At 45.0% G+C, this 12,037-nt stretch overlaps 1 protein-coding gene across 1 annotated transcript; it reads right to left on the bottom strand.

The window, feature by feature from the left end:
• Nucleotides 1–5,032: 5,032 nt before the first annotated feature.
• Nucleotides 5,033–11,027, bottom strand: LOC101269648 (5-hydroxytryptamine receptor 3C-like). The gene is given in 10 exon segments (XM_012536228.3): nt 5,033–6,344; nt 6,473–6,514; nt 6,517–6,687; nt 6,871–7,087; nt 7,884–8,044; nt 8,228–8,394; nt 8,648–8,757; nt 9,219–9,263; nt 9,637–9,803; nt 10,961–11,027. Coding segments are annotated over 10 exon segments (1,377 nt in total). The 3' UTR covers nt 5,033–6,114.
• Between the last annotated feature and the right edge of the window lie 1,010 nt (nt 11,028–12,037).

Below are 12,037 nucleotides of genomic sequence, written 5' to 3'. Positions count from 1 at the left end.
GCAAATATTTTCTCCCGTTCTGAGGGTTGTCTTTTCATCTTGTTTGTAGTTTCCTTTGCTTTGCAAAAGCTTTTAAGTTTCATTGGGTCCCATTTGTTTAATTTTATTTTTATTTCCTTTACTCTAGGAGGTGGGTCAAAAAAGATCTTGCTGTGATTTATGTCAAAGTGTGTTCTTCCTATGTTTTCCTCTAAGAGTTTTATAGTGTCTGGCCTTACATTTAGGTCTTTAATCCATTTTGAGTTTATTTTTGTGTATGGTGTTAGGGAGTATTCTAACTTCATTCTTTTACATGTAGCTGTCCAGTTTTCCCAGCACCACTTATTGAAGAGGCTGTCTTTTCTCCGTTATATATTCTTGCCTCCTTTGTCAAAGATAAGGTGACCTTATGTGCATGGGTTTATCTCTGGGCTTTCTATCCTGTTCCATTGATCTAAATTTTTTTTGTGCCATTACCATACTGTTTTGATTACTGTAGCTTTGTAGTATAGTCTGAAGTCAGGGAGCCTGATTCCTCCAGCTCCGTTTTTCTTCCTCAAGATTGCTTTGGCTATTCAGGGTCTTTTGTGTTTCCCTCCAAATTGTAAAATTCTTGTTCTAGTTCTGTGAAAAATGTCATTGGTAATTTGATAGGGATTGCATTGAACCTGTAGATTGCTTTGCTACCATTTACTGAGTTTGTGCCATGTGCTCTATACTGTGTTATGTACTTTACATACAGTGTTCATATCCTCACAACTGCTTTGAGAGGTCAGCACTATTACTCCCAATTTTACAGATTAGAAAACTGAGGTATAGAGAGGTGAAAAAAATCTAAATCTTGCTCAGTGCCCATCCAGGTGGATATTGGTAGAATCTAGATTCAAACCCAGGCCAGTCTAGTTCCATTGTTCTTTCCTTGCTCTTTTCATTACTCTATAGCTGGGGAGTCTTGTGGACTAGATTATTAGGCCCCTAGGTTTCCACAAATGAAATCCTTTGGCCTAGACAACGTTTGGCTCCAAAGGTAAACAGTAGGGACAGGAGCTGTAGTTTTGCAAGTCAGATACCAGCACCTTTCACCTTAGCTTATATTCCAAAGGGGATCACACTATATGGCCCTCTGGTGGCCCCATTCGTCTGGTATCCTGAGGGATCAGATTTGGGAATATAGCTGTAACCTGGCAAGGGCAGAATTAGCTGGTAGAGGAGGGAGGGTAAGTGAAGGCCGTTCTTTTGCAGCCCTGATGGGTGGCAATCACATACAGAGGGCATTGGCCAGGGCTAAGGATCCAGGAGCATGGAGGCAGCCAAAACATCCAAACTGCAGGGTGAGTCACTAGCTGAAGTCAGGTTGGCTATGGTGCCTGGAACAGAAAGAGGGAGGGTCCTGGGACTCCTCAGAGGCACCTGGGAAAAGAGACCAAGACAACCACTCAGCTGTGGCTGCCACTTTAACGGGCTTGAATTCTCTTGAAGTGTGACAACCCCATACTTATCACTTCACTTTTCTCCACTTCATTCTTCTCATCTAAAAAATGAGGGGGTTGTGCTAGAAAGTCTATAATTCTTTATGTCTAGTGCCTCCCACCTAGATGTCGATTTTGCACTCTAGGTGTCAGTCTGCATGATGAAAAGATGCTCTCTATAGTATCACATTGGCCTTTCTAGTTTCTATAAGCCTATAAATGGTTTTTTAAATCCATGTTTTAAAAATAATTTAATCTGGGACTTCCCTGTTGGTGCAGTGGTTAAGAACCCACCTGCTAATGCAGGGGACACGGGTTCAAGCCCTGGTCCGGGAAGATTTCACATGCCGCGGAGCAACTAAGCCTGTCCGCCACAACTATTGAGCCTGCACTCTAGAGCCTGCGAGCCACAAATACTGAGCCCTTGTGACACAACTACTGAAGCCCGCATGCCCAGAGTCCGTGCTCCGAAACAAGAGAAGCCACTGCAATGAGAAGCCTGCGCACCGCAACAGAGAGTAGCCCCCACTTGCCGCAACTAGAGAAAGCCTGCGTGCAGCAACGAAGACCCAACGCAGCCAAAAGTAAGTAAATAAATAAATAAATAAAAAACAATTTAATCTGTGTTATTGGCTCCATTTCATAAATGAAGACATTTAAACTTGTAAGGTTAAGCCACTTGTACAAGTAATGGAATCAAATTAGGGCTGCCAGATCCCAAAGTCTCTCTACTATGCTAGTTTTTTCCCTGCTATATAGAAGGACCAGTGCCAATCGATGATTAAATAAGAGAGTTTATCAAAGGGAGAATCATAAACTGGAGAGGAGGAAAAGGATAGGCTTGAAATGAATTCCGTGACTTCATATCCTAGAATCGGTCTTCAGGAAGAGGAGAGAGAGGCAAAGACAATAATGAGATAATACACTTTAATGCTGTGTTAATAGGGAACCAAAAAAATATGTAGAGAATGTGGAGAAGTACTGCTTATAATGGTTTAGAGAAAAAGAAAGTGAACAAAAATGTGTGCAAGAACCAAAGGGTAGCAGCGCAGATGAGTGGGCGGTGAGGAGCTGTTGGCAGAAACAGCCCATCACATGCAAGATGGCCCAGGCTGGACCAGTTGCCTGTCAGCAGATTTTCCTAAGGAGGTCATAAATTACCTTGCAAAGCCCTTACAAAGCTTTGCCACCTAACAAGAGGAAGGTCATTAGCACAAAGTGTGCTTATCGTATGATTCTGTTATAGATGGAATAGAAAGACAGCTACCACATTTGTTACTTTTCTGGGAGCTCTCTGATTTCAAAGGTTCTGTATGATTACCCAGTGTGTGTTAAGATCACATGTTCAGATTTTGATTGTGGAAAAATAAAATCACTATAATTATATCATGCCTTCTTTTACTGAAAGGAGATTTAGTATCTTAATCCATATGTCCAAAAAGATAAAGTGCATATTTACTATTCAAATAAAACATAAAGCTATGTAATGGAAAAAATGCGAAGAAAATAAGTAGAGAAATATGTACCGTGATGATCGGTGGAAAGAACGAACAAAATGATGCAAATGGACCTCACATAATTTTAGAACCTCTTGAAATCTGGGTAAGTGAGCTACTCAGCAAAGTCAAGGATGAGTCTCCAGGTGAGATGAGTGTCTCAGGATAGGGCATAGGAGTGGAACATCCTAAAGTATCTGGCAATAGATATCAGCAGCAAAAAGCTAAATCCATAGAGAATACAAAGGAAAGAAGGATTGCCCAGATCAGATTTGGGGAAATATATACTCCAGAAAGCAGTGGAGAAAGTACAGGTAGTGGACTTGGGTGTTATGACTTATGATGAGGGTGGGCAGGAGGGGTGAGGAGTAGAAAAAACTGAGGGAGGGAGTAAAAGGAAATTGAAAAGAAAGTTTGTCTTAGGGACCCTGATCAGAGACTTGCGCTTCCTGTTTTAATTCTCCTATAGTGTTAGCCGATGAAGACTTGAAGTGGGGGCTTCCCTGGTGGTTCAGTGGCCGACTCCATGCTCCCAATGCAGGGGGCCCGGGTTCAATCCCTGGTCAGAGAACTAGATCCCACATGCCGCAACTGAAGAGTCCACATGCCGCAACTAAAGATCCTGCATGCCTCAACTAAGATCCTGCATGCCGCAATGAAGATCCCGCATGCCACAACCCGGTGCAGCCAAATAAATAAATAAATATTTAAAAAAAAAAAAAAGACTTGAAGTGGATTGATGTCCCAACACGGGACTCCTGGAGAACCTGTCTGGTTTCATCCTCCGTCTGGAGGGTCGTGTGGCAGAGGCTGAGTCCCGTGTCTTGAGCCAGCTTCCTCGGTTCAAACTGCAGCTCTGTCACCTGACTAGCTGTGGAAACTTGGGAGACAGCTCAGTGGCCATCACAGCACTTCTCTGTGCTTCATTTTCTCATTTATTTCATTTATTTGAATATATAAAATGGGGATGATAATACAAAACCACAGTTTTATAACCTAAAGGGCTTTGAAAACCAAATTATTTTTCATAAATTATTTGGTGGCAAAGCCTGACATGAACAGTTGTGAGTCTGTCTGTAGTTTCATTTTTGCTACCGAGTGTGAATATTCATAGATTTCACTGCAGAAATATTAATTGTGTTTGATTAGAGGGTGCTACTCCATAGCTGACTTGGGGTGTTAGTAACATATAGTACATGCATGATTGTTACCTTTTTAAAATCTGAAAAATTCCACATTTGGCTCCAAGGTAGGTGTGGATCTGTAGTTCCTGCTTCATAGGGTTACCATAAGGATTAAGTGTGCTTATTCATATAAAGCACTTAGAAAAGTGCCTGTCACATACTAATAACTAAATAAATGTTGGTTATTAGTATACCTATACTGTGTCCTTTCTAAAGGCCCACTTTGTAGAAAGCTGTGAGTTGAGGAACTGCCAAAATAATAACAGATATCCAAAATAATAACAGACATGCTCATTTATTTAGGTGAATGTCAGGGCTCCTGATTTAAGCTTAGCTAGATCTTTGACATGCCTGGAGGGCTGGTGATGGTGAAGGGAGTGTTTGACAAGGTTCTAGAAACCGAAGAGCCAAAGACCTTCCTGAAATTAAAAAAAGCAGAAAAAAAGGAGAATTAAGGGGCACAAGTTTAATTGGAAGACCAGGAGCCTGAGCGAAAGGAGCCATTCAGAGTATAGCAGTGTATTTCTGCCTCAGTATGCCCAGATTCCCATGGACTTCTGCCTGAGTCCCAGCAGAAGGGGACTGCAAGGAAAGAGCAACTTCCAGCTGGTCCTGGTGACTCAGCATCCAGTGGGAACATCTGCACTGTGGGTTCAGCCTTCCAGCGGCCTGGGCTCCGAGAGGGCAGAAGCTCCTGCCGCGAACATTGGGATGGGACCCCAGGCCCACACCACCAGCAGCAGCACTTCTAGTGGACATTGGCAGCCTTGCCGCCCTTTGGTGACCTTGCCACCAGTGACCAGAGGAAGCCAAAGGAGTTTGAGGAAGAGCAGTGGAGAGGAGGAACCAAGGAAATATACTTTAGTGAACAATACTGTGACTTTCTTTTTACTCCTAGCCTGTTATAACCTGGGAAATTTAGGCTTCAGATAGACAGTAGTAGAATAAACTAAAGAAAGGAAAATAAATGGTTGCTAAAAATGAAAGATTATGTTCAAGTTGTAATTAAGTTGCTCTCGAATCTGTGCTTTTCTGAACCTGGTGTCCAGCAAATCATGCCACAGCTCTGGTGTACAGTGATACAGTGGGGTCTCCACTTCCCCCAAGAAGCTATTGGAAATAATGGGCCAAGAGACAAAGACTTTCAAAATGATAAGGCAAGTGCCAGGAAGGGGGATTTTCCAGTTCATATGGAGGCATTTGTGTTACTCCCAAGTAAAGCAGATGCCATTTTCAAACGTGCTCTCCTTGACCTAGTGTTCTTTTCTTAGCATGATTAGGGACGGATCAACTCTAATTGCAACACAGACAGCAGAATTCGGGATTATGTTAACACTCTAAGTGTTTAATGATGAATGAGTCATATGTCAGGCTGTGACAAAAGGCTTCACTCTTTAAACAAGAGATGCCTGGTTCTGGCACATTATTAATTTCTGAAGCTTAAATCCGGGATAACTGGATTTAGGAGGTTAATCCCTATTTCATTATAATTCCTTGTAATAGATTTTGGCCTCTTCTCTCCCCTCTCCCCACTTTCACATGTTGCCTAATAGACTTAAAAAACAAACAAACAAACAAACAAGAAAATCCTTCTTACTTTGGTAATGAGAAGTTTCTGCAAGAAGACTCTCAACCTCAAGGGTTTTGAAACTATAATATACTGCAGAGAAGAGCCAGTGCTTTCTGCAAAGGGGTTTATTGGAGGAGATTCGATCAAGGAAGTATTCCAAGAACCTGAATCCTGAGGAACCAGGCAGGCAGGATTCGTGGGAGGGCTGAGGGGAGCTGATGGCGTGCAGGAGCAAGGACCTGACTCAGGAGAGCTTAGGAGACCATTCAGGTCTGGTCTGAAACTGAACAGAAGGGCTGGGTTGAAAACAAGGTGGTTGCCAGGGCTGTAAGGTGGGATTTGGACAGGAACGAGAGCCCGGCTGGTTCCTGGAGGCAAGAGAAGCTCTTGCCTGGAGCTTGCAGGTGGGCATCTGCCTAGGTGTTCCAGAGGATGATGACCGTGACGATGGAGGGGGCCAGGAAGAGCAGGTAGAGGCTGAAGAGCAGGGTGTCCATCATGTGGCTGAACTGCATCCACAGGCTGACCGAGTGCTGCTTCTGAGCCTCGTCCTCCTGCTGGGCCCTCGCTGACCCAGGGCACCCATTTAGCTCTGCCTCTCTGGGACCTGGCGCCTTCCCCACCAACTCCACGGGCTCCTTCACACCTACGGAGAGACAGAGACTCAGCTGCGGGCTGCCAAGGTCAGCTGGGGGGTTGTGGGGACAGGAAGGAGGCGGGAGCAGAGAAGTGGAGGTGATGAGAGGACGCGTGGGCCGTGCTGATTTCCCTCACCAGGCAGGTGGGCAGGGCTGAGGCCCAGGCCCGTGTTCCCTTCTGGGGTGCAGCGGGGCAGCATTTCTTTGGGCTGGTGCAGTGTAGAAGCAGGGAACGGAGCCAGCGAGGCCTGGGTGGGGGCTGGGTGGTGGCCAGATGCAGCAGGTAGGTGATGAAGATGGTCTCCAGCAGGTGGACCACCATCAGTGACAGACACAGAGCAAAGTAGACACCTGAAGGCAAAGCAAACTATAAATAAATCTGGGCAGATTCCTCACTAAAAAAGATTTTTTTCCCCAAATCCAATCTTTCCTCAGAATCCATTCCCTCCTTAAGTGGAGAGGCAGCGGTTCTCCTGCTACCTGCCTCCCACCATGTCCCCTGCTGCCTTTGCTTCCCCGGAAAGTGGGAGGGACCATACTGATGGGGGGGTGGGGTGCCACTGGCAGGGAGTAAGTCATTCAACGTCATGAGCAGGAAGATGTTGTAGCCCAGTAGGAGTGTCATCTTGAATGGGGCGCGGTTCTCACTTTCTGCCGGCAGGTAGAAGCTGAGGGCGTCCATGGCTATCAGAAAGCTCCTGGGCACCAGGAGGCTTATGACGTAGAGGCTGGGCCTGCGCCTGATGGCCACCTGGTAGGGAGGGGAGAGGGAGGCAACTGAGGAGAAGCCTGGGAGGCTGCCAAGCCAGTTAGAAGCAAGAGTTGAGATTTGCTCCTTACTTTCTAGTAAGGAAACATCACCTCAAGTCCCTTTCTCATTCCTGCCTCTCCAGCAAAGCCATCGGAATCACTACACTGCCTTTCCATGGCTTGATTCTACCATGCTGCTTACCGTTGAAATGTATCTCATTCCTTCTTGGCCCAAAGTTCAACTTTCTCCACCTAAATTTTTATTACTACCAATGTGCTCTTAGCAGAATTGAGGGACCAGATTCTCAGGTATTGCGTGCATTGTATTTCTGCTTGCTTTCCTCATCAAGGTCTAATCTCTAGTGACTTTGCTGGTGGACATTTAAAACCAGGGGGAGGGAAAACAAGACAGAGCAGACATTTGGGAGTCACCAGGATTTGGAATCATAATATCCCTAAGACAGTGTTGCATAACTTTTCCACCACCTCTTTTAAAAAATAAATATAAAAATTCCTGCCCTCCAAAAAGTTCTGATAGCCCTGGCAGGGGGCGGAGGGTCATGCTCACTATAAATCACTGCCATGGGAGCTTTGTCTCTTCCTCGGGGAGGATCCATTCAATCAATATTTACTGAGTGCCAGGTACTGTTTTAGGTACTGGAGATTTATCAGTGAAAAAAGTGATAACAATTTCTGTCCCTGGGGAGCTTATTTTCTCATGGGAGAGCTTACATCCTGGTGGAGGACATAAGCTATGTATCTAAGGAGAAGATCTCATCCAGGGCCCCTGAGCTCACATAGAAGATGATTTGGTCATACTCATTGGTGCCCACAGGCATCTTCATCATTCTTTGGTGGATAGCCTGAAGTACCCGTTCCCCCTTGCTCCAAACGACGTTCTGTGATGTTTTCAAAATCTCCTGCACGTCCTCCTCCATGCCCAACACCATGTTCTGCACTACAAAGGAGATCCAGGCAACTCAGCTTCCCCCAGCACTCCCAACCCCTTTGCCCAGACTGTTGGATTCCTTACCACTTAGCTTTCACACCCCTTTCGGTGAGATTCCCTCACTGTTCCCAGCTTCCTATCCTCTTCTTCCCAAACCCTTTCTCTAGCTCTCAACATGTGAGCCTCACTCACCTGTGTAGATGAAAGAGCTGGAGGTGAGGGTGCAGTTCTGTTCATCAAAGGGGAAGTAGATGTCCAGGTTGCAGATGCTGGTCACCTGCGTTGGTTTACTGTATTTGATGTGATCATCACTGTTGACATAAGCCATGAGACCTGGAGGGGTCTGATCCATATCCAGGCTGTGTGTGAGAAGGACAGGGAGGTGAGTGCTGTGGGTTCCCCATCAGACTTGGCCTTCTTCCTCTCTCAGGTCACCCATTCCTGTGCTCCAGCCCCACTCATCTGACCTCCCCCTTCCACCTATTGCCATGTTTTGGGGGTTTCAGGCACTGCTCCTTTCTAAGGTGAGTCTTTGTGTGGCCCCTATTGGTTACTCATGCTCTTCCCTGGAGATATGGTCTCCTTCTGGCTTTTTTCAGCCCCGATACTCACAACTCCTCGATAAAGATATCTGCAAGCCACAGGTTCTCAGTTGCCACGCTCAGCTTCCTGATGCCCCCACATTCCACTGGGTTCCACCTAAGGAATGGATTGTACCAGATCTAGAGGAAACCGTGGTGTGGGACAAACAGGGGGTGAAAACTGGTCTTAGTCTTCCTCTGTCTCTTGCACTTTACATTCCTTTTTTTACTCATTTCTTTACTCTCCCACCCTCTCTCTGGTGACAGCTGTCACGACGTCACTAAGTTTTACTTGCTTCCACTTCCCTCTCAGTGGTCTCAAGGGAGACCTTGAGCTTGGCTTTGGGTTCCCTGTGTTGGAGCCACTTAAATATTGGTTTCCATGACCTTGGTTTATGCCACTTGCTCCCTGAGCCCCATCTCTGCCCTCCTTAAAGTGGCAGAATAATCAGGAGGTTTTATGTTTTCATGATTGGCTGGTTCTGTATGAATTTGTCTAATTTGTGGGTATTCTCAGCTTTATCCATTTTAATCTGTGAAGTTGGACCTTGGAGTGGAAAAAGAGAGGTGTCATAACAAAGGGGAAACGGAGTCTATCTTACCACATTTAGCCACAGGAATGATGTCATCAGTTAAAGATGTGTATCCTGGAAAAACAATTTTCATCCAGGATCATTAATTTTATGAAGTCAGGTCCAGTGCCACCACCCACCTTTTACTCATTTCCAAGGCTGTTCGGTGTGGCAATTACAAAAATTTTCATAAGCCACTAAAAATGGTAGGTCATATAATCCAGAGTACATGAGCAATGCAAGTGAAAGCACCAGTATGAGAGTCCATTGGGATCATGTTCCTTGTGGCGTATTCCCAAAAAGGGAGAGCTTTTGCCTGCAGTGATGTCATTGTAGCATTCCCTGTCATTCCTCCCTACCCCATAGAATGAGCTTTTAATTTTACAAAATCCAGTCAGGGAGCCCACTGCTCACCGCTAGACCATTACAGAGTTAGGTCAGGACTTACTACTTCCAGGATGGCAGACAGGGTGAAGGAGATGTGGACATGAGTGGGGATGCTGAAGTTGGTGACTGGACGGAAGGCCTTTCTGTCAAACACTGCTTGGAAGGCAGCGGGATCCACCCCATGCTGGTCGAATCCTGAGCAAGTGATGGTGAAATTGTCTCCTCTTCCTGTAGAGAGCAGAGACTGTGAAAGGAGTGCCAGCACTGGGGTCTGGGAAGTGTTTCTGCACAGAGAGACAACAGGGGTCATGGGAGAAATGTCTGAACTCCTCCTTCCTGGACCAGGGAGCTTGGGCTGGGCTGGTAGGCAAATGGGGGAAGTTGATGAGGTGAGCCGAGTCAGCGCTCCATCCTCAATTCCATTGTCTCTCTGTCTACACAAAACTTGTCTAAATGTGTATGCAAATTCAGTCCTGACCACCACTTTTTAGTGTCCTGTTGTGTTCTTAACAATCTCACCACAAACCTTTGTCCTTGAGCCATTTGGGTGAATGTCAGTGACAGATTTTGCAATCACAGTTCTCCTCCTCACTATATGAACAGGGCATAGATGGTCATGAATTAATGATGAGAGAAATAATCAGGTAGGTAGTGAGCAATCTGTGGGACCTTAAGGAAGGAACTCCTTAAAGAAGGAACTCAGTTTTCAGTTTAATGGTATATATTGTGTCCTTGCCTTGTGCTGTATTTGTTCTCTTCTAAAACTCAGGACTCATCACCACTGAGACTATCTTAAAAAGAGTTCCTTGATACCCATCTTATACCCAAACCTTTTCTTGTCATACTTTGTGGGGCAGAAACAGAGAATGTATGTGGTAACATCTTCTGGTCGAGTCTGTTCTTATCTGTCTCTGATGTTGTCCTATCCCTCATTGCTTATTCTCAATAATGAACAAGAAATTACTCTAGACTGGGAAAATTGTGCTGAAAAAGTTTCCCTCTTTCACAACAGATCTTCTCTTCTACCTCCTTCCTCTTGGCATCTTTCTTTTCATTTGCTTAAGGGAACTGAGAAAGAATTTTCTTCTTCTCAATGTCAGTCGATACCCAGAAACCGTGGGGTAGATTATATGTCTGGAAAGAGAATGACATGGGGAAAGGGAAGAGGCCCATAGATGTATGGGGAGTGGAGAAATAGATTAAGAGAGGCGTCAACTAACTGTTTAGGACCCTAGAAAGAGCTACAAAGCTGTCAGTGTCATGAGTTTCCATTTTTACCAAAATGAACACCCAGTCGTTGACTGTCTAGAAATAAAAATTAGCCTGGTTTCTCTGTTTCCCAGAAGTTATATGGATGCTGTTCTCTTACTCTTGTCCCATCTTACCTTGAAGCAGCAGGTGGAGAATGAGGCAGAGGGGGAATCCTTCCCCATGGAGCCAACCTCTTTCCATCTTCCTCTGCTTGGCTCTTCTCTGGGGACTTGGTGATAATGTTGACCTTAAAAGACCATAGGCCACACCTCAAGCCTTAGCTTTGAATAATTCAGGTGTCAGGTAGCGTTAGCCATCTCTCTAATGAGCACCCCCAGTGACAACAGAATATCATGGAGGACTACCCCACCCCATGCCCTAACTAGACCTGAACCTGGTCTCCAAAAGTAATCTGACAAATCAGTTTGGAGAGGAGGAAGAAAAAATATTTGGTCACTGGAGCAGTGCGAATGGCTTCCTCATACTTTAGAGTCACTCTGGCATATAATGGACCATAGGAAAGGCACAAAATGACTCTATTGCCTTCAAGTGGCACACGTACTTATTTTAACCCTGCTGCCATCTTTCAACATAATTGCAGGGGGGTGTCTCCTTTTATATAATCAACTTCAGACTCTGAGGTTTTAAATATGACTTCTGTACTGGCAAGTCTTAACTTTTGATTTTTTTGCATGTGTCAAAAGCAATTTGGACCCAGGTATACAGGAGGAGGGGGTGGGGTGGAGGGGAGATCACAGAGTTTTTCAGTAGAAGTTGCTTTATGAGGTCATGACCAATCAGCCTGCAAATTCATGTTGTTTTTGACCCTGCTAGTGTTTTTAGGAAATTAGTTAGTTGCCAACATTTTAAAAATAGGGAGATTTCATGTAAAAACTGTTTCTGGCTTTGTTTGAAAGATAAGATCAAGCAGTACTGGGCTCACATTTCTGCTTGACAGCAATGCTTTCTGCCAAAGCTAAGAAGTGGTTAAGCCCTTTGGATGGAGAATATTTCTCTCTGGATCATCACAGTTTCTGTCACCCATATTGTCTTATTCCTGAGCAGCTCCCCTCATTTACGTTACCTGCTTGGCCTTGGTTGGTGTTTAAGTTTGCCTTTGAGTGTTAAGATTAATTTTCTTGTTCGATTCTTAAAAGGCCTTAGGAAGTAATTTCGAAATACCATGCCGTGCCTAGGTGATCCCGGGTCTT

The sequence above is a fragment of the Orcinus orca genome, chromosome 5 (genome assembly GCF_937001465.1).
Source record: "Orcinus orca chromosome 5, mOrcOrc1.1, whole genome shotgun sequence".
NCBI lineage: Eukaryota > Metazoa > Chordata > Mammalia > Artiodactyla > Delphinidae > Orcinus > Orcinus orca.
The sequence above is the reverse complement of the archived record's forward strand: the minus strand, read 5'-3'. Positions and strand labels throughout refer to the sequence as shown.